Here is a 22,334-nt window from a genome sequence, read left to right on the forward strand (position 1 = left end):
TATTATTCAAGTCAAACTATAAAGTAAATATCAAATTGCATAACAAGTTTTTTCCAATGGAACAAGCAAATACACATGTTGAATCTATGTGAATATTTGCAGTTTATTGGCAAAAGTTCTTTGAAAGCAATATTTCCTTGTACATACCAATGTACAAAAATATTTCTTTCAATAATGCTGAAAGGCTGTCTTTCCCAGCTTTCAGACTTGCTTGAGTAGTATTCAGACCACTTCCTGTCACATTCCATCAAACTGTAATTGCAAATGTTTACCTTGCTTTACTAACAGTAAACTTCATGTTCTCCAATTCCTTGCAACTTAAATTAATAGCCAAATCCAGTTGAAGAAGTATTTACTGAAGAATATCTAACTGGAGAGGATTATGATTCCCAGAGGAGAAATTCTGAGGATATGCTATATGAAAACAAAGAAATAGACGGCAGGGACTCTGATCTTCTGGTAGATGGAGATTTAGGCGAATATGATTTTTATGAATATAAAGAATATGAAGATAAACCAACAAGCCCCACTAATGAAGAATTTGGTCCAGGTGTTCCAGCAGAAACAGATATCACAGAAACAAGTGTAAGTCAGTGTTCTGCTCTGTGTCATTGTATGTCTTATTTCTGGATTATTTTCATGTTCATCTTGATGTCTTTTCAGGTTTAAAATGTAGGTTATGTTCTTATATAAATTATGAATATTTATCACTACTAGGTTACCTTGATAGATTCTTCCTCATGGGGATCTTCAGCAGTTGTATCTCAGGCCACACTACTGGAGTCTTCATTTGAAAGAATAATCTTTAATAGAGTTGTATCCAAGTTTCCTTGGCATTGATAAGATTAAATTACAGTCATTGTCATTCTGGGTACTAAGACTGTTTTCTAATTTTTAGACTGTTTTATCTATTTTTCTTTTCTGGTGATGCTCAGGAATGCACCATATTAATTATTTTATCATTATAATTATTATTATTTAACCTTTTGAACCCCTGTACCCATTTCTTCCCTCCACCTCTATTTTATTGAATTTAATTTGATGACACTTTTTGCTTAGTACCTTGGGATAATAATGAGATCGACAGATATCTTTATCTTTTTATAATGTGTCTTTAAGAAACAATTGTTCAATCTCATGCAAGACTTAGCATTAATGTTCACTGTGTTTCCCTTTGTATATTTTCAGAATTTAAAACTTTAATAGGTTTCTATGTTAAAAAAACACATTTTAATAGATTGTTTTAAATGCACTTAGATGATTAAATGATCTTTTAAAAATACTTAAATGGCCTTATTTACTTAAAGACAGGCTGCTTGAATTTTTCACTCAACAGATAAATGGCCATGGTGCATATGGAGAAAAAGGACAGAAAGGAGAGCCAGCAGTAGTTGAACCAGTAAGTACTGGTATGAATACATTGTAATAGTACCATTGAAAATTCTAATGTCCGAATGTTTATAATGCCACAAGTAATGAGTTAGTAAGGCCAGTTCTGGCAAGTAGAATTTCAATAAACCAAAAAAATATAAAGATACAGAATTTTGGAATTTGAAACTAGCCAACAATGTTTTAGTCTAATTCTCTCATTTAAAAACTAAGAAGCCTAAGACCTAAAGGGTTCAAATGTTTGGTGGTTGAGATATGACCAGACTTTACCTCTTCTATTTTCCAGTCCAGTGATTTTCTCCTCTAATTTCTATAACTTAACATTATTAGAAATATATTATTTGACATAGTACTTATTTGTTTCATATTCAAATCACATCATGTAATAATATGAAAACGTTCTTTTTAAAATTTGCTTGCTTTATGTTAATGTTACTACCACTCAAGATATTGGTAAGAAGCAAATTCTTACTGGAAGTCAATTTTACTGTTGTTCTCCCTAATCAGCAATTTGGGAAAAGTATTGCATTAGAACTAAAGGAAGTATGTTTAACTATTTGCCTCAAGCTAATGAAAATCATTTCAGGAACTGCAAGGACATAAAATTTCTATAAAAGATGGAGGAGATAAAACTATAAAAGATGCATCTCTAAGAACATTGTTGTCTGTTTATTACTCCAAAATCTGAGAAAGCACGTCATATGCTCACCAAAGTCTTTAAAAATAATTTTTCAGAATAAATTTGTCCTTGTTATGAAAATTTACAACCAACTTTTTAAATGACAAGACAGTTTTCAGCAGTAGAATCATAAACTTTCTAGAATTGGGTTCTTATCCTGAAATAGTGTTCTATTCTCTTGTCTTTTTAAGAACTTATATTTATGTCCAGTTCTTTAACATGGACCCTTCTCCCCTTTCCTTGAGTTAAAGTGCTTAGGTGCTGCTCTCTTCCATCCTTTCATTCACACAGCAAATATTTATCAGGTTCTTGCTTTGTGCCCGGCATTATTCTGGGTGCTAGGGAAAACTTGGTTAAATGTCTTTGCCCTTTTGGGGAGCACTTAGCATATTCTCTTTGTAATATTACTTACCTGAATATTTATTTCCTTGCTAATTAGTTCACAGATTTTCTCAGGACAGGGATTATGTCTTCTACCATTTTTAATTTCCTCCCTTCCCCATGCAAAAATGCTTGTAATTGTTTTATATGTAGGAACAGATAATTTACCTTTTAAAATGCAATGATGTGGTGCTTTCTAAGAGCCAATTAGATAAGAGGTTAGAGGTTACATTGCCCTAGTAATGACTCTATCTTTTTTTAACTGTAGGGCATGCTTATTGAAGGACCACCAGGGCCAGCAGGACCTGCGGTATGTAAATGTTTTAAGATTATTTTTGTCTTGATTTTTTAAATAATCAGATATAAGATTTCTATTACACTGTTGAATTTATACATTTTAGACTAATTTGAGTATTGAATTATAGAGGCAAATACTTGGTCAGAGGACCCGGTGGCCTTCAATCACTTTCTGGTTTGGCTATCCAAATGATATTCTTTTGAGAGCTAAGAAATTAAATTTTGTTTTAAATATTTTTGTTGCTTAAATATCTCTGACTTTTCTAACCTCATCTTCAACTTTGTGCCTGAAAGTTATAAAATTAAAAAAAACACCCTCTTTTTTTTTTTTAAGAGGTATAGATATATCTCAAAGGAGAGAGCTGAGAATTCTAAGTGGACTGTAGCTGCCTTATCTGTACTTCTGAATGGAGTGACTATCAGCTTCCATTGTCATTTCCTAATAAGGCTAATGTTACTCATCAGGGTGTCTTTATTGTCAGGTAGTTGTACTGATCTGACTTTGTAAAAAATCCTCTTTCTTTTGTGGAATTAATTAAATTCTTGTCATGTGAAATAAATGTATTATACTGATGCCTTTAAATACTTTTACCCATAAAGAATATAAATGATTTCTACATTTCAACTTCACTGTCACATTTTTGCAGTCTAATTAAATGAGTATACCATTTCTTCAGTAAGAACTGGGAACCAACTTCCACCTCAGGGACTGTACATTGGCAGGATTTCCTTTCCTGTTCTTCCTTGGAATGTCTGTCTCTACCCTGAGAGCAGCCTCGTAGAGGAAGAGTTGAGCTAACTACAAAGTGGTCCCTATATGTTCTCTTTTTATGGGAAGATAAATAGGGCAATTGTTTGGGAGAAGAGTGTTTATTTATGAATATGAGTTCTTCTTTGATTTTGGTAGGATGAATTTGCCTGAATACTAACAAAATCAGGAATCTAACTCAGATTATGGTTTATTTCTCTGTAGGGTCTTATGGGTCCTCCAGGTCTACAAGGCCCCACTGGACCCCCTGGTGACCCTGGTGAGAGGGTAAGTGAAGGGACTCATAACAAAAGAATGCAACATAAATGAAAAGAATTAAAATATATTCTACAGGTTTAACATATTATTCTCACTTGGATAACATATGAATTCAGTGTTGTGCAAAATTTTGTTTAACTTTTCTAACTATAATTTTAAAAGTGAGGTGAAAGAATGTGCATTTATCTATGTTATAATTAGTAAGAAAATTTTTTATTTTTAATCAATTTCCATTTTGATATGAACCCAATACATTAGATTAAGTTCTTTTGAGTTCAGAAATATTTACCAGGAACTCCCATGACTATTTAGTTGAATACTGATAGAATGAATTAATAAGGCTACATCCTAATTTGAAGATCACATCCTGGGTCACATGGTGAAATAGACCATTTGCATTAAGTCTATTGAAACTCTTCTTGTAAAATCCCATTTTTTCTCCTTCCTTGAGTAGGCAATAAATTTGTGCATTATTTAAATTATATAAAACTACTGCAATGAAATACAATCCTCTCTAGGTATACTTACTAAAAGGAGATTAACCAAGGAGTAGAGGACAAACACGAAGTAGATAATGTAGTCTTATGGTATTCAAAGTTATTCTGTTTCTAATACATTTAATTATTTTGTTTATTGATTAATTTTGATGATTTTATTTACTTCCCTAGGGTCCCCCAGGACGTCCTGGTCTACCAGGAGCTGATGGTTTACCTGGTCCTCCTGGTACCATGTTAGTGTTACCGGTATGTTTTTTATAGTTATAAAGATGACCCCATGTTTTGTCATCCTACTGCTGAAAAATATTGCTTAACCGTATTATAGATCAATCAAAAAAACATCGTATGAGGTAGAGATACTTGAAGTGAAGCAGCCTTCAGAAATTGTGATAAATTTTGCTAAGCAAAATTCTGGTAAATATTTATTTCTGCAGTAGAACTGAGGCTTTATTATTTCATTATATTTTTTGACAACAAATCTTAGAGGATTTTCTTAATATTTTTAATCATGTGCTTTATCCTGAGTCATATGAGTAACATGCATTTCATGTATTAACATAAAGTTAATATGCTATTTACTACCATATAGACACTAGCTAATACTTTTTAAATACTATATATCTATAGTGTTATTATTCATTGTCCAAAAATTATTTGTTTTACCTTAAGATTGCTTTTTAAAGTTGCCTGAAAGAATTAATATTGTTAAAATGGCCATACTACCCAAAGCAATCTACAGATTTAATGCAACCTCTATCAAATTAACCTTGACATTTTTCACAGAACTAGAACAAAAAATCCTAAAATGTATATGGAACCATAAAAGACCCAGAATTGCCAAAGCAATCCTTAGGAAAAAGAACAAAGCTAGAGGCATAACCCTCCCAGACTTCAGACAATATTACAAAGCCACGGTAATCAAAGCAGCATGGCACTGGCACAAAAACAGACATATGGATCAATGGAACAGAGTAGAGAGCCCAGAAATAAACCCACACACCTATGGTCAATTAATCTTTGACAAAGGAGGCAAGAATATACAATGGGGAAAAGATGATCTTTTTAGCAAGGGGTGTTGGGAAAGTTGGAGAGCCCCATGTAAATCAATGAAGTTAGAACACACCCTCACACCATACACAAAAATAAACTCAAAATGGCTTAAAGACTTAAATATAAGACACGACACCATAAAACTTCTAGAAGAGAACATAGGCAAAACATTCTTTGACATAAATCATAGCAAAGTTTTCTTGGGCCAGTCTTCCAAGGTACTAGAAATAAAAGCAAAACTAAACAAATGGGACCTAATCAAATTTATAAGCTTTTGCACAGCAAAGGGAACCATAAACAAAACAAAAAGACAACCAACAGACTGGGAGAAAATACTTTCAAAAGATGCGACCGTCAAGGGCTTAATTTCCAAAATATACAAACATCTCATACAGCTCAGTAACAACAACAACAACAAAAAAAAACAATCAAAAAATGGGCAGAAGACCTAAATAAACATTTCTCCAAAGAAGACATACAGATGGTCAATAGGCACAAGAAGAGATGCTAAACATTGCTAATTATTAGAGAAGTGTAAATCCAATCTACAATGAGGTATCAACTCACGCCAGTCAGAATGGCCATCATTAAAACGACTACAAATAATAAATGCTGGAGAGGCTGTGGAGAAAAGGGAACCTTCCTACACTGTTAGTGGGAATGTAACTTGAGTCAGCTACTATGGAAAACAATATGGAGGTTCCTCAAAAAACTAAAAAATAGAGTTAACATATGATCCAGCAGTCCCACTCCTGGGCATGTATCCACAGAATACTCAAATTTAAAAAGATACATGCACCCCAGTGTTCATAGCAGCTCTATTTACAATAGCCAAGACATGGAAGCAACCTAAATGTCCAGTAACAGATGAATGGATAAAGAAGATGTGGCATATATATATATATATATATATATATATATATATATATAAAATGGGATACTATTCAGCCATTAAAAAGAATGAAATTATGTCATTTGCAGAAACATGGATGAAACTAGAGATTATCATACTGGGTGAAGTAAGTCAGACAGAGAAAGACAAATATCATATGATATCACTTATATGTGGAATATAAAATATGATACAAATGAACATATTTACAAGATAGAAATGACTCACAGACTTAGAAAACAAATTTATGCTTACCAAAGGGGAAGGGAGGGGGGAGGGATAAATTAGGAGTTTGGGATTAGCAGATACAAACTACTAAATATAAAATAGATAAACAGCAAGGTCCCTCTGTATAGCACAGAGAACTGTATTCAATATCTTATAATAAACCATAATGGAAAAGAATAAGAATATAAAACACATATTTTATATATATATATATATATATATATATATAATTGAATCACTTTGCTGTACAACAGAAACTAATACAACTTTGTAAATCAACTATACTTCAATAAAAAAAAATTTAAAAATAAAGTTGCCCAAGTTCTTGTGGAAAAAATTTGTTTATTTGTTTAAATGTAATAAAGATTGAAGTAATAATAACATAGAGAGAAATTTATTCATGCTGCATTTTGAGTTAAAATGAAAAAGGAGCTTTAGCATTTTATAGAGGGATACAGAAAGGATCAGTTTCCTAGTATAGTTACTTAAGAAAAGGTAAACAAACTGAATCTATCTCAAGGAATATTTCCTCTGTGTTAACAGAGATTCCAGAAGTTTTGCTCAACAAAATAGCAGTTGATCTATAACACTACCAAACTTAGTGCATTTAGAATTTTTACAAATGAGTGAGTAGAATGGGTAGCGTTTGTGCAGGTAAAGAGATGGATGATAGCTTATTCCATAGTTTTCAAAAATTATGGAATTTAAAATTGTAAAGGAGTCTGTAGTCTCTTCTACAAGTGGTAAAGCATGGTCTAGAAAACTTCTATAATGGACAGAAAGAAAAATTTTTTAAAAATCTAGGTATCATGATTCATGATGGAGTTACCTTGGACTTTTGTAAAATCCCACCATTTTAAGTAAGTAGTTTTTAATCTAGTAATTAAGGCACCTATTTGAGAAATTCTTATTTTGAGCTTCTGTATGTTATCTTTTCTTAGTTTCGTTATGGTGGTGATGGTTCCAAAGGACCAATCATCTCTGCTCAGGAAGCTCAGGCCCAGGCCATTCTTCAGCAGGCTCGGGTAAGAAAGGATCAACATGTAGTTCCATAACCTGATTCTGTGCCAAATTATGCAAGAGAGAGAAAGTGTGTGTGTGTGTGTGTGTGTGTGTGTGTGTGTGTACCTGGAGGGTGCTACTATTATGAACAAAATACTTCTGAATAGTATGTTGAATTTAGATGGAGAAGATACTAAGATAATATCTATTTTTCCAATAGGAATATTTTCTTTAATTTCATATTTAACTTAAATGACTGACCCTTGCAGTATTGCCATACATAATTCTGGCAAAAACATGCAGACCGTAATACACAAATTTTCTAATTTTTTTTCAAAGAGTACTGATGGATTTATATGTATCACCCTTTATCTTTCACATCCAGTTTTCCCTGCTAAGGCATATGTCAATGATCAATAAATAATGTAAGAGGATAAAGTTTAAAATAATTTTTCCACCCAATCTTATAGATTATTCAGGATATCCCAAATAATCCAGAAAATTAAATTTCTTAGGCATTCTTGTGGAAGAAAGAAACCTTCAAATGGGTATTCTAAGCTCGAATCATTGTAATCTATATTTTAAACCAAATCCATTCAGTTCATACTTGTTTGTCAGCTAAAAGCTTTCCACTATCTGTATACTTATATAATATAAAATTGTTTGCTTTCTAAGTTAGCTCCAGTGCAGTTAAAATATAGATAAGAAAATCAAAAGAATGGATCAGGAAAGGGTTGAAAGTCACATAACACTTTTATTCATAATATAGTCTTTTTTTCTTTTCAAGGAAAAAGGAAATAAAGGGCTTATAGTTGACATGGATATGGGTACCTGTTTCCTAAGTGATATAAATCATTTTGGTGATAACTATTTATCACCATAAATTTATGAGTGCATAAATTATCTGAGAGTGTAAGTCTATTAATCTGAAAAGATGCCATTGTTTGGTTACATCATTTATAAAGACAATGAAACTTAAATATTTGTTTATTAGAACTTGGCATAATACAAATCTAAAAATATTTAAATTGATTTACTAATGATGCCTACAACTTATAAATTTTATTACTTTGAACAGATTTTAGGTAATTATTTGAGCTTAAATAGTTTATTAGGCCACTGAATTCCTAATTTTATTAGTCCTTTTAACCTACTTGGAAATAGGTAGCAAGCATTATAATTCCAATTTTTCAGATATTTAATCTCAAGAATTAAGAAGTGTATTGTCAAAAATCTCATGGTGAGTCAGTAGTGAAATTTTGGAGATATTACTGTTTTCATCTCATGCACTTTTCTAATTTGATTTTACATTATTTCTATTACAATATTATTTTTTATATCTGTTTTGGCAATCTAAATATTCATCTTTTGGAATCACTAATATTAAAAAATAGCACACCATACTAATTTAACATCTGTCAAATATTTATCCTTTTACTCTACTTGTTCTAGCTTTCCAAGTGCTAATTTCACATTTCTAATATTCAGTGTCAATAGTGCATGTAATCAGTCTATCATGCCTATGATTCTACAAAATAAATGTATTTTTCTATAAAGCATTAAATTTGAGATTTGTTAAAATAACTGTATTATCTAAGCACTTTCTGATCAATTTTGCTTTTTACTATCTGGCTTGAATTGTCATAGTTTTTTTCCTAAAATACTGCTAGAAAACTTTCACTTAAAGCACTTCAAATTGTTCACATCTAAAAGTATTGTCAATGAGAATTACACCTACATATTTAAGAGAAGCCTACACAATATTCTCAATGCACTTTTGAGTAGAAAAATCATCAGATATTAAATTTCTTATTAGATGTTAAAATCTATTTTAACTTTTGTCGTTTAATAAATCATAATATATATGGTACAAGATTGTATATAAGTCACAACAGCTTAAAAAATGTCTGATACTTATTGGTCAATTTGTCATTCTAAAAACTTGTGATTCTTCAGTAATCTGGCACTCTTTCTACTATGTAGCTATTATACCTCTGTTGATGAGCTGCTACTTAAGGGTAACTTGTGCAAATGATTATTGTGGTTTAATATGCTCATCCAGGGAGGCATTCCTGAATTTGCTATATTTTATTTTCTAGATTGCTCTGAGAGGTCCACCTGGTCCAATGGGTCTAACTGGAAGACCGGGTCCTGTGGTAGGTTACCCAAAAAGATAATATATGTTTAAATTCCTGTATTAGTAGTTCCTTGTGCAACTTTGGCCAGGCAGTTTTCATATCTCTGGCTGGTGAAAGTAGGGTAAATATACCGACTTATACTTGGATTTGGTTTCCATTTAAGAAATCTCTCTGAATTCAGTCCTCAGTAAATTTTAATGAAAAGGTTACAATGGAAAATTCTCAAATCAAACAAATACAGTAAAAAATATAATTGAATCACATATCCAATTATTAACTTTTCAAACTATAATTTATTTGCATAATAGTTTGAGTTGTTGAAGTTCAAGTGTACAGTAAGTTCTTGAGATTTAATTTTATGTTAAACAGAATTTATTAAAAAAGAAAAAAAATTTGAGGCCAATGAAGATTTTTCCATAATCTTAGGAGAAAGCAGGAGACTTGGCTTAAACTTTAAGTTGCCTCTAGTATTCCATTAACTGCTTCAGATATTAGAGAAATTATTTTGTCTTTTAGAGACTCTTGGCAAATAAGTGTTTTATTTTCCTTACAAGCTTACTGACAAGCTAATATTCTATATATTTTTAAAAATATTTTGAAACTTACCAAATGCTAAGCAGTGTAGCAATTCACACACACACAAAACAAAGATTCTTTTTAAATCATACTTTTTTCTTAAGGGAAAAGAACATTGTATAATTCCAACCTGAGTTCTCATTGATTTTAAAATGAATGGAATAATTTCTATTTTAAGTATTTTTTTGATATAAAAAGCTGTAGTATACTTTCAATATGATCTTATATGCTCACAATGTTTTATTGAAATAATGGTATTTATAGAAATTATTACTCTGAACATTCAAAGTTTATCTTTGGTTTACTTAGTAGACACAGCAAAATGATTTTATTCAAATTTGAATCAATTAAATAGTTTTACTGATCTTATTAGGAGGAAAAATAGTTTTCTTCATGTAGTTTATTCAAGAGTTTGTTATCTACTTTTCCATAAATTTATGGTTCTCTTCAGTCTTGAAATTTTATAACATTTCATATATCTTGGAGGGCTTTATACTCAATCATATGAGCTCATGTGGAATATGTGTTCTGGCAATATGTTCCACAGAATTTAAATTATACACATTTCTAAATGCATTATTATGTATTTATCATGTAGTTTTACTCTTCTGCCTTTCAAAATATAGTAGGGAAGATGAAAGATTCCATGTCATTTAATAAAGGAAGAAATAGAGTTAATATGTAATTGCTTGTTAATAATAACACATTTACATGACTGAGGAAAATCAGCAGTATGCTAGTGTTTTACAAATTTGGGGGCAGAAGAATTACCCACATATTTTATCCAAAGTGAAAGTTCCTGGGGCCTTGAACTTGAGGCTCTAATGTTGCATATTCAGGGTCGGAACTGGCAAACTATATTTTCAACGAGTGCAGCAGGCTGATTCTTACAGTCAAGCGTGTTTGGGAAACACTGCCTTTTGCTTAAATTAAAAATATCAGCCTAGCATCTGTAAGTTCTTGAGATTTTTTATTATCCTATTATCCAAAGGAATTTTCCTGCTTATCATCCTGACAAACACAAGTCTAGTGGATCTGTAGAGGGTAAGAACAGTGATGAGCAGAACCAGTGAAAGCTTGTTACATTAAGCTGTTCCTGTTTTCACCAGTCCTTAAGGGTCAGACATTCACAGCATGTTGGCAAAGAGAAAACATTGACAACCGTGTTATTACATTACCATTCTCAATGTAATATCCAAGATTAATTGATTTTATTACTTAAGTCTTTGTTATAGAAAGTTTTAGCTTCCTAAAATATTAAAGGTTGATATTGAGAGAAAAAAATCACATTGTTTGTTTTTACCATTTTCTCTTCTCTTATTCTTTGCTCCAAAACATAAAATTATAACAGACTTTAAAAAATCTTAATTCTAGAGTCTAACATATTTTATATATTAAGATTTAAGAAAGAAACAATATTTTAATACATAAATATGTTCATTCTTTCAGTGAAATATTCCTTTTTTCAATTATTTGTTTCCAATTGATTTTATAGACTAAAAGAGATCTATATTTTAAAATAGTCAGGAAACATAGAAAATGTTCTTTACCCTATTCTGTTACTGTCAATTATTACATGGCGATTTTTAGAATAAGTGTTTGGGCAAAGTAATTATAATCTGTTGAGTAGGTTGTGCTTATATACAGAATATATAATGCAGTAAAGTAATTAAAAATAGACTGTCCTTTAATTGCATTCAATTCTATGCTTAATAATCTGATTTAATGTAGAACCCCAGTTTCTCTCTTGAAGAAATTTAGTTGCAAGAATTCTTAATTAGACACTTGGAAGTCATCATTCTTGTAATTTTCAGGATTGGAATATTCATGTTACTTGACTTGTCATATTTTTTGGCAGTCATATTAATAGTTATTTTACTTTGGAGCCACCAGGAGGCTCTAGATACCTAGCATTTTCAGGCTTAGCATAGTTTTAACCTTTTTGCACTTTGATTCAATGTAGTATTTAATTGAATATTAATTTAAATAAATCAGAAACTTCTTAAACACACAGAGTATACCTCTTCAGAATGAAGTAACTATTACCACTATGTTCAATTTTAGTGTTCTAAAGCTTTTTAGGAAGATGAATGGCCTAGTATTTATTTTTTAAAACTCACAGCACTTTTATAAAGTGGTTTTATACTTTTTTCCAGTTACTGTGCCAGGCTTTTGTTGCACTTTGTGAATTATGTAAATATTTGGAAGAGGCATTTGTCATAAGGACTTATTCTCCTAAGGAAAAATAGACCAATCTAGGAAAAAATGCTTTGACATTATTTCAGGACAATTATAATAACAACAATAACATCTGTTCTTGACATTTTATTGCTATAGAATTCAGTGTCTGAGAAGTTTCTGAGTATAACAACATTAATATTTGCCAAGTTTCATAAATGAATTCAATGTGTACCCGATTCTGTAAAAATGTATTTCCTCTAGTACTCCACCACCGTGTAATGATAAACAACGCCTGTGTATCATCGTAAGTGCTCTGATGGCACACACATTAAAGAACATTTCAATGTGATTTCATGAAATTTGCTTCTGTGTAGTTATCAGTAAAATATAGACTTTTAAATATAGTTCACACACTGGAATACAGTCAAAATCTGAGAGGAGATGCATTTCAATCAGAGGACTTGAAAATTTTGTTGTATTAACTAATAAAATCATACTATTTGAAGAAATGTATTTTGAATAATGTTTAATTATTTCAAGTGAAAATGGTAGGAAAAAAACTGGTTAGGGAATTACAAGATTAAATGATTATGTCTTCACCTTTTCTCTACAGGGGGGGCCTGGTTCCTCTGGGGCCAAAGGTGAGAGGGGTGATCCAGGTCCTCAGGTAAAAATTAACCTATTTCACTTATTTTATTTTTGAGTTTATTTTATCTATTAGGGTGATTGAAGTGTCTACCATCTGTTTTATGAGTAAAGAAATTACTTACATTACCTTTAAGCTCACATCACCTTTTTCAATTGAAACATCTCTAACGGTCAGTTGACTGCCAATAACTTTATTAATTTAAACAATATTAAAAGAAGATAATAAGCTAGAATGGGAAAGTCTTGATAGTAATACGTCTTCAGAACATTAAATTGGCTTGAGATTGTACAGAACAGAGAAGTACTATTACAATTGTATTTATAGTGGCCCTGCCACAAGCCTAACATGTTTTCTGTGGAGAATAAAATCTAGTAAATTCTCTCAGAAAGAATATTTAATATACCTAAAAGAAGCTAATTTGAAGCCCTTTGTAGAGCTGAGGAAATTAAGAGAAATTAAGAACATCTGACCTGAAATTATTAAAAAGATCTTACATTATATTTACATGGTGCCAAATTAAAAGTATTATTTTTCCTTGAATGATAATAAGTAGATAGAGACATTCACTATAAGCACATTATGAATTATACTTATTCTAGGAAACTGTAAAAGCAAAATGTGATGTATTTTTAAAATTCATTTTTAATGAAAATGCTTTCTGATATACTCAATAACATATAAACTCAGATTGGGCTACAGGAGCTCTCAAGTGGCCATCCAACTAATTTTTTTCTTTTTTTAAAATTAGTTTTATTTTAACAATATTATAATGTAAACTTGAATGTGAACACCTATATGTATTCTTTGTCACCACCACCACAGTCATAACCCCAAGCAATTTCTTGGTGCCACTTTACAGTCACAACTTCCTCGTACCCCTAATACCTGACAAGCACTGATCTGTTCTTCATCACTACAGTTTCATGTTTCCAAGAATATTACATAAATGAAATCATACATTATGTAATCTTTGAGACTGGCTTCTTTCACTCAGCATAATGCCTTTGGGGTTTGTTGCAGTTGATGAGTGCATCAATAGTTTATTCCTTTTTGTTGCTGTATAATACGCCCCTGTTTGGATGCACCACAGTTTATTTTGAAATGAGAAAAAAATCCCCCCAAAATTTAGAAAGATATTTGGGTGACACAGAATGTGGCAACCTTCTTTTTCGTGCTTGTTAAATGTGGCCATAAAGAAATGGAAAACATTTGTACCTTAACTGAGAATTGTATAAAAATATTGATATGTTTTTTGCAAAGTTTATGAACTTTTGGGTCAGACTCACCTCTTTACAAAATGGATGAATCTGAAAACATGCTGCAGTAGTTTTCATGGTCTTTGCAGTTTTCCTTAACTCCAATGAGATGCAATATCAAATGAAGGATCATTTTCATTGAAAACTAACAAGATTTGTCCTGTTATTATTGCTCCTTGCCTTCCAGCTGGGGTATAGGATAGAGTTTTCTTGCTGCAATAGTTTTTTAAAAGCTATGTTCTTTTAATCTCTAATTATTAGGCAACCTTAATTTCATATTTCTATAATCAACATTTCACAGTAATCATAAGAATTATTTGTAATTTCAAATATGTGTTGCATTTTCTACCTCACTCATTATATGCATATTGTTTAAACTTAAAAAGGGTGTAGTTAATTAAATACAAAGGCCTATATACTATTTTTTACTGGATCTATATTGGATCTATTATTAGCTGTGTAATTTTATTTTAAAAATCACATATATTAATTCACAAGTAAGACATTGTATATTGATATAACATTGTATTATACTGCTTCAAGAAAGATATTGAGAATCTTTAAACTTTAATCTGACATGGCATGGTGCCAGTCAATAATTTGAATTAAGGTTTGCCAAGTGATCCTCCAGGATTTTGTAGATGATTGAAAGAAATATGTACCAGCACTGTGCTAAATTATAGGAGTATAACAGAGAAAAAGATTTAGTCCAAAATCACAGTAGTTAACAATTTAATGGGAGATTGAACTATGAAAAAAAGACAATTATAATTCAATGTGATACCTGCAATAAAAGAATAAATATCCAGAATAGGATCTCCAAAAAATGAAGAGAAAGGTGAAGGCGAAGAGAAGAGGAATAAAATGGAAGTGTTTTCAGTCAAGTGAAATGTAAAACTGCAAGGTTTTGAGAATATATTTAGTAATTGAGGATTTTTTTAAAGCTTAAAATATCAGTTTATATGCCTTTTGTTTAAATGTAATTGCATGTCTATATAAACTTAATAAAATAGCATGACTCTTTTTTGGCAAGAAACCATTTAGAAAAATCGATTCTCTTGTCTTTTTGCTTTATCTAGAATTTTACATAAGAAATTATTTTCTTGTGTTAAAATGATTAAGGTAAAGCTAAGAAGATATAAATTTCTAAAGCCCTTTCTCCTGATGTGATTAAGTTTATTGATCAGGAATTCTATAAAATTAATTAATTATGATGTTTTGTATAGGGCCCTCGTGGTGTCCAAGGTCCTCCTGGTCCAATAGGAAAATCTGGAAAAAGGGTATGGTTAGTTTTCATTGTACATTTTGAGGGCATCTGAAATCATCAGTTATTTTGTTTTCTTTTATTCTGTGCTATTTGGAATCCCTTTTGCTTAGTCATGTTCTTGGTATTATCAGGGTCGTCCGGGTGCTGATGGAGGAAGGGGAATGCCAGGAGAACCCGGGGCCAAGGTCGGGAGCTCATCTCATACATTTGTATTTTCAGATCTCGTATCTCAGTTCACCCCTGAAATTTTTATATTTTAAAATAGAGTTTCTTGATATGAAAGAACATTTCACACTCAAATTACAGTGCAGAAATAAGCTGGAAATGTGATGATAATGATGACGGTGATGATGATGATGGTGATGGTGATTTTACAGGGGGATCGAGGATTTGATGGACTTCCAGGTCTGCCAGGTGACAAGGGTCACAGGGTAAGATATACCGTTCTGTACATTGTATACTTTTTATATTGAGATAATACAGGAATACTACAAAATATTGATACACTAAGATATAAGAAGAAAATTAATTTAAGTATTTGTGAACTCATATAAATTAGTACATCTACTAGATACTTGAAGAAAGATAAGTAGAATTATATGTGCGATACTCATATAAGTTCTTTAATTTCTTTTAGACATTAAAATACTCAGTTTACACAAACATAAGTTGATGTGGAATCTTTATGTACACGTATATGGAAAATACATTTATAGAACAAGTGTGGAGATTTAATTTTGCCTCTAATTTTTTGATAATTGCCTAAATTTCCTTATTACATTTTGTCTGTGGAAATATACTCAAAAGAGGACATCTATAGGCAGTTTGTCATTAATATAACAATATACTGGGCACTGTATTTTATTATACTAATTAGATGGCTCCAGTAGATTGAGACACCACAGGCTACTTCTCTGTGATAATATTAGTTTGCAATCCAGTGCAAGAGCTTATAATTCACTAAGGCTAAACAAAATACAATGTTGAACAACAATCCAGTCAATATTTTTAGTGGGAAATTAAGCAAAGATGTGGTCTTTCGAAAAAAGATCAGAATTTGATCTTCACATTTTTTTTCTCCAAAAGTTAAGAAGGAAGATGAGACAACCATTAGGAAATTGGAGAATATAAAAAAAATAGAAAGATAAAGAAAAGAGAGCACTATGAATGTCTAGCAAGACATTTAGTGTGTGCCTGTCACATGTTGAGAAAAATATATAATTTTGTTTTTTAAAAAATCCAAAAATGTCTTTAGTCTTCTAGAACTGTGCTGATTTAATAAGAATTATTTTAGAGGCAGAAAAAATGTAAATAAAAATCAGCAAAGTGTATCCATGTTTAAGACAGTCTTCAGCAAAATACTTTTCTATTAGTTTGTAATAATTAAATGTCTGAAAATTATTTGGGAATTTCATTTAAACCTTTTTGTTTTCAAAATTGAGGGAACATTTTTTCCTAGCATACTAATATATAATGCCAGTTAATGTAAAATTATGATTTATCTTTGAAGTGTTTTGAGGAGGGAAAATAGAGCATAAGTTTTTTCTGCAAATGTTCCGTTATATTTGGTAGGATAGCTGTAGGATAGACAAACATTCTAGTTTATTTTGTGTTCTACTTATACTTGGATTTATTTAATAGGGTGAACGAGGTCCCCAAGGTCCTCCTGGTCCTCCTGGTGAAGATGGAATGCGGGTATATTAAACTTCATTTCTTTTAAGAAATATTTAAAATTAAAACATAGAACAAAATCATGCTGAAATGTTACATTGTCTGATTGCATCACTCTCCCATTCATTTTGTCCATGACAGGGAGAAGATGGAGAAATAGGACCAAGGGGTCTTCCAGGTGAAGCTGTAAGCAACTTTCTTTTTTTCTTTTTAAATAATACCCCGTTTTGAAGGAATAGTGATTGGTGTTACATATATAAAGTCAATAATAAACTCAGATGACTCTTGCTGTCTTGCCTAAGCTAAGCAGGTAATTGTTATGTGAAAAAAACATTTAAAAATGATACTGAGAGCTCTTCTTTTGTTAAAGATAAAGTCTCAGAAAATCAAGAGAAAAAATTGTGGGATATAACATCTTTTCAGGCAAAAACCTTACCTAGTTTTTGTTGCTGTTTTTTGTTTTGTTTCAGTTTTTATATCATCAATAGCTCTAGAATCTAGTTATGTGTTTAGGATAAATTAATCTTATTATCAGAAGAAATACAAAAATGAGGTGCTTAGTATATACCAGATAGAACTATAAAATTTACTAGATTATATCCTTTTTTTCCACTGATTTTTACAAATGAGGAAACTGAATTGGAAAGGCTTACCCAAAGCTAGTTAATCAAAGAACCAGACGAGAAGCAGGCCTCCTAGTTTTAGTCCTAGTTTTCCACATTATAGAGCCTGTCAACTAAAAGGCATAGTAGCTCAAGTGAATATGACAGTAAGTCATTGTATTCACTTTTCTAAAGAAGGAAAAGAAGGAGGAACAAATAGAGGAGAGGGAAGAAGAAGAGAAGAAATTAATTAAGTCATAATAATTTTAAAAATCAAGCAAATGGTTTCTATAATCTTGCTAACATAGTTATCCAGCTGTTTGTTTCTTTCTCTCAGTAGAATATTCTTTCATGATGGAATTTACTTAACTGTAAAATAAATGAGAATCAGGACTCTTCTATTTGTGTAGTCTATCTTATTGAATAATAAGATTTAATAAGATTCAGTGTTGCTATTCAAATTGGAAAATGACACAAAAGTGACTTATTTAAAGCATTAAAATATTTCCTATTTTTAAAATTTCCCAAGCGATTCATATGTAAATTTATAAAAATCAAAGATACGGCTTCTGTATTAAAGACTTTCTTGTCCATCTTGGCTTTTGGATCAATATAAACACTAGATATTTGTGTCATATAAAAATGGCATTTTTAAACACCATTAAAAGAAGATGAACAAATATTTTAATCTAAACATTACATTAATATTTATTTAAAGGAAGAGGCATGTTTTGAAGGCATTTCTTATGAGAATGTGTTTTTCTTTTCCTCCTAGGGTCCACGAGGTTTGCTAGGACCAAGGGGAACTCCAGGACCTACAGGACAGCCTGTATGTATTGTTGAAAACATTCAAGATTTCCTAGGGAAAGCTTGTTACCAGACTTTTTAAAGCCAGGAGGCTGTGAAAGCTTTCAATAGACAGCAAAGGGTTTACTGCTCTGTTATATTCTAAGACCTAATAATGCTGCCTATCAGTTTAACTGAGCATACCCTACTCCACTGGCTTATTTCTTTTCTCTTCCTTTTAGTTTACCTATTTTATTGTTTCGTGTCAAATTCCGAATTCACAGTGGAAAATGCTGTTAGGTTGTCTCCATGGGCATGGAGAGGAGAGTATAGACCTTGGTTTTTGCCTCATTTCCATTAAGTTCTAAAATGATTTTTTAGTCAACCTAGGCTACTGGGTGTCATATTATTAGGTTAGTCTTCTAAATTTTCCATTGTAGCATCTGAACTTGTTAACACTCAAGCATATTTTTTTCGTCATTGAAGGGTATCGCAGGTGTGGATGGCCCCACAGGACCAAAAGGGAACATGGTATGTAGAAAATATCCATAAGATAACTCATTTCTGTAATCTAAGTACTAACAAACCACTTTTGTTGCTAAATCTAAAATTAAGATTTCTTACAATGTGTTGCCAAGTGCTTCTGCCAGCATTAATATTTTGCAAGATTTTCCGGATTCTCTATAGGGAAACATGATTTGGGGACTATTTTTCAACTGAAAAGAAAAAACCTATTATGTGAAATAGTTTTATTAAAGACTCTTTATATTTTCCTATGGCAGGGTCCCCAAGGGGAGCCTGGACCTCCAGGTCAGCAAGGGAATCCAGGACCTCAAGTAAGTCTAAACCGTCACAGCTTTTTTGAGATAATGGGATAAGATGGTATCTTTATACAAGAAAATTGACAGCCTCAGAATTTTCTATGTAGGGCTAAGAGTTTTTATTGTGAATGTAGGAAGATGATTCTTTTTTTTTTCTTTTCTTTTTAAAAAAAATTTGAGCAAATTTGCAGAGGCCTCTTTCTTCCAAGAGAAAAATGAGTCATTTGGTGTTCATGGAATGCCAGGACACCTGCAGGAGGGTTCTGAATAGAATCACATTACATATCCGTTGCCAGAAGAGTAGCTTATGTAAAACCCCTCATAGTGTTGCAAAACTTTCTGGGGAATGTGGGGGGATATATATATATAGATTCTCATAAATCATTTCATGTAAAATAGAGGGCTAATCATTTACTATTTTAAAAGTGTATTCTTGTGATGTGATTCTTGACATATGAAATGAATTCTTTTAAAATAGGGTCTTCCTGGTCCACAAGGTCCAATTGGTCCTCCCGGTGAAAAAGTAAGTTATTCTGTTGTTCTAGTAATGTCTGGTAAACAAGCTTGTGTTGTCAACTTTAGGGAGGTATAAGGTCTGCCTTCTGTTTTTGATAAGATATTTAAATGTCCCAGCATATAAAGAATTAATCTGGAGTTAAATTATGAAAGCACAGGGTGAGCAGCAGTCATTCATATGTCTCTGAACTGTAAATGATAAAATTTCAGAGAGTTTCCATTTGGATAACTTCCAAATGTGACATTCTCAGCTATATTAATTTCAGAAACGCACTGATATGAGTGTTTTCTCTTTATTTTGGTTCTTTTATTTCTCATTATTTAAAAAATGTAATTAGGTTTGCTTGTGACAAAAGGCTTTTAGCAAGGTCTAATTAAGGGAAAATTGTGACATTATTGCCACCATTTCTCATGTATAAATGGCAAATGATGTTCTTTTTAATAACTCAATGCCTGGATCAAAACAAGAATAAGTTTTTAATTAAAGAGATGTCTTTTGTCCCTATCTCCTCTGACAAATTCCCTAAGTAATATTTCCTGTCCCCTATAGTTACAGCACAGTGTTACCTAATTCTTTCTAATATATTTTTTCTTATTTTTGTTGATTTCTATGAATATGTAATTTTTTTAAAATTAACAACTTTATTGGGGTTAATTTCATACCCTAAAAATTTACTCATTTTAAGTGTACAAGTCAATGATTTTTAGTAAATTTATAGAGTTGTGCCACAATCACATATTTAGAATACTTATACCACCCCAGAAAGAAACCTTGTGTCAATTTGCACTCCCATTTCACCCACAAAGCTAGACAACCATTGATCTACTTTCTATCTTTATAGATTTACCTTATCTGAACATCTCATGTGAACAAGATATAGGAATGAAATTAATATTTTAATTTAATCATATGAATGAATATAATATGTGACATTTGTGTCTGGCTTCATTTGGCATAATGTTTTTGAGGTTTATCCATATTGTAGCATGTATCAGCACTTTGCTCCTTTTTGTTGCCAAATAGTATTCCATTGATTGAATATACCACATTTTGTTTACTTATTCAGCAGTTGAGGGACATATGAGTTATGTAACTTTTCAGCTATTATGAATAGTGCTGCTATGAATATTTGTAAAAAGGTTATTTGTGTAGACATGTTTTCATTTATTTTTGGTAGATACTTAGAAGTGGAATTGCTGGGTTATATGGTAAATTTATATTTAACATTTTAAGAAGTTTCCAATTGTTTTTCAAAGTGGTTGTACCATATTTCCTTCCTATCAGCAATTTATGAGGATTCTAGTTTCTCTAGATTCTCAACAATACTAATATTGCTTCTCTTTTTGATTATGGTCATTTTTGTTGGTGTGAAATAGTATCTTATTGTGGTTTTAACTGGCATTTCCCTAATCACTAGTGATGCTGAACATATTTTTATGTGCTTATTGACCTTTTCTATATATTCTTTGGTAAAATATATATTCAAGTCCTTTGGTAACATTCTTACCAAGTTACTTATTATTAATGTTAAGAATTAGCATAGCAAACTTAAATGATCTTTAAAGTACTTTTTCTCTGTGCATATTTTCCATATGTTTACAGTATTAGAGTGCTATGGAAAATGGTTTATTTATTTAAGATGTTAGGTACCAAAGGTGATTTAAAATCTTTGCTTTAGATCAGAGATCTTAATCTGGACATATATTCTTAACATATTTTGGATTAGCTCATCATAACCATAAATTGCACTTGAGGCGTGTGCCTATTGAATTCTCTACAATAATTTTATCATCTCTGAACTGGATTCCTAGGAAGAATTTGCTTTTAAGGAAAGCTGTTATATCTGAATTCCCTTTGTTGAGTCACAGGTAAAATATAGAATCTGATTCACTGCACTTCTTGTGGTAGGAAGAGAGCTGTCTTTAAGCACAAGCCGCTTCTTTCTCTGCTTTGAACATATCCAGCTCTTGAGTCCAAAGACAGCTTCTTTCCATCAAAAGGAGAAAGAAACTCAAGAACATGAAGAAAATGCATTTTATTTGTATTGCATTTATGGTATATAGTTTATTTTGGATCTATATTACTTTTATTTTCTTTATGATATACTGTGTTCTGTTTATTCTGGCTCAAGAGCCTTGTCTTTCAAAACTTGGTGAATAATGTTTTCAGTTGGATCATGCTATAATCTCACAATTAAATATAATTTAAGTAATGTCATATATTTTTAATTCCCAATAACTTTTATATTTTTGTCCTAAGTTATCATAGCCTATGCTGTTATTATATTTGTGATAAAAGATTTTATAAAGTTCAAGCTAATTAACTAAAATGGATGACAACTATATTGCTTTTCTGACACGTTGATAACTTAAATATACTGTTAAGTCCTGTGATTTAATTTATGGCTTCAGAATTTATATCACATATG

The 22,334-nt window shown here is 31.3% G+C and overlaps 1 protein-coding gene across 1 annotated transcript in view; it reads left to right on the forward strand.

Moving 5' to 3' along the window:
• The window catches only part of COL11A1 (collagen type XI alpha 1 chain), a 196,802-nt gene that overhangs the window by 73,265 nt on the left and 101,203 nt on the right, over positions 1–22,334 (forward strand). The window contains exons 9-25 of the mRNA XM_089918904.1: positions 331–585; positions 1,337–1,399; positions 2,718–2,759; positions 3,720–3,782; positions 4,442–4,516; positions 7,382–7,465; positions 9,542–9,598; positions 12,951–13,004; positions 15,469–15,522; positions 15,641–15,694; positions 15,887–15,940; positions 17,151–17,204; positions 17,322–17,366; positions 18,558–18,611; positions 19,055–19,099; positions 19,351–19,404; positions 19,868–19,912. Of these exons, the coding sequence (XP_089775030.1) occupies positions 331–585; positions 1,337–1,399; positions 2,718–2,759; positions 3,720–3,782; positions 4,442–4,516; positions 7,382–7,465; positions 9,542–9,598; positions 12,951–13,004; positions 15,469–15,522; positions 15,641–15,694; positions 15,887–15,940; positions 17,151–17,204; positions 17,322–17,366; positions 18,558–18,611; positions 19,055–19,099; positions 19,351–19,404; positions 19,868–19,912 (1,152 nt within the window). The remainder of the gene's footprint in view (positions 1–330; positions 586–1,336; positions 1,400–2,717; positions 2,760–3,719; positions 3,783–4,441; positions 4,517–7,381; positions 7,466–9,541; positions 9,599–12,950; positions 13,005–15,468; positions 15,523–15,640; positions 15,695–15,886; positions 15,941–17,150; positions 17,205–17,321; positions 17,367–18,557; positions 18,612–19,054; positions 19,100–19,350; positions 19,405–19,867; positions 19,913–22,334) is intronic.

Source organism: Delphinapterus leucas, chromosome 1 (genome assembly GCF_059928025.1).
Source record: "Delphinapterus leucas isolate spDelLeu-1000000601 "Yukka" chromosome 1, BTC_Dleu_Yukka2, whole genome shotgun sequence".
Taxonomy (NCBI): Eukaryota; Metazoa; Chordata; class Mammalia; order Artiodactyla; family Monodontidae; genus Delphinapterus; species Delphinapterus leucas.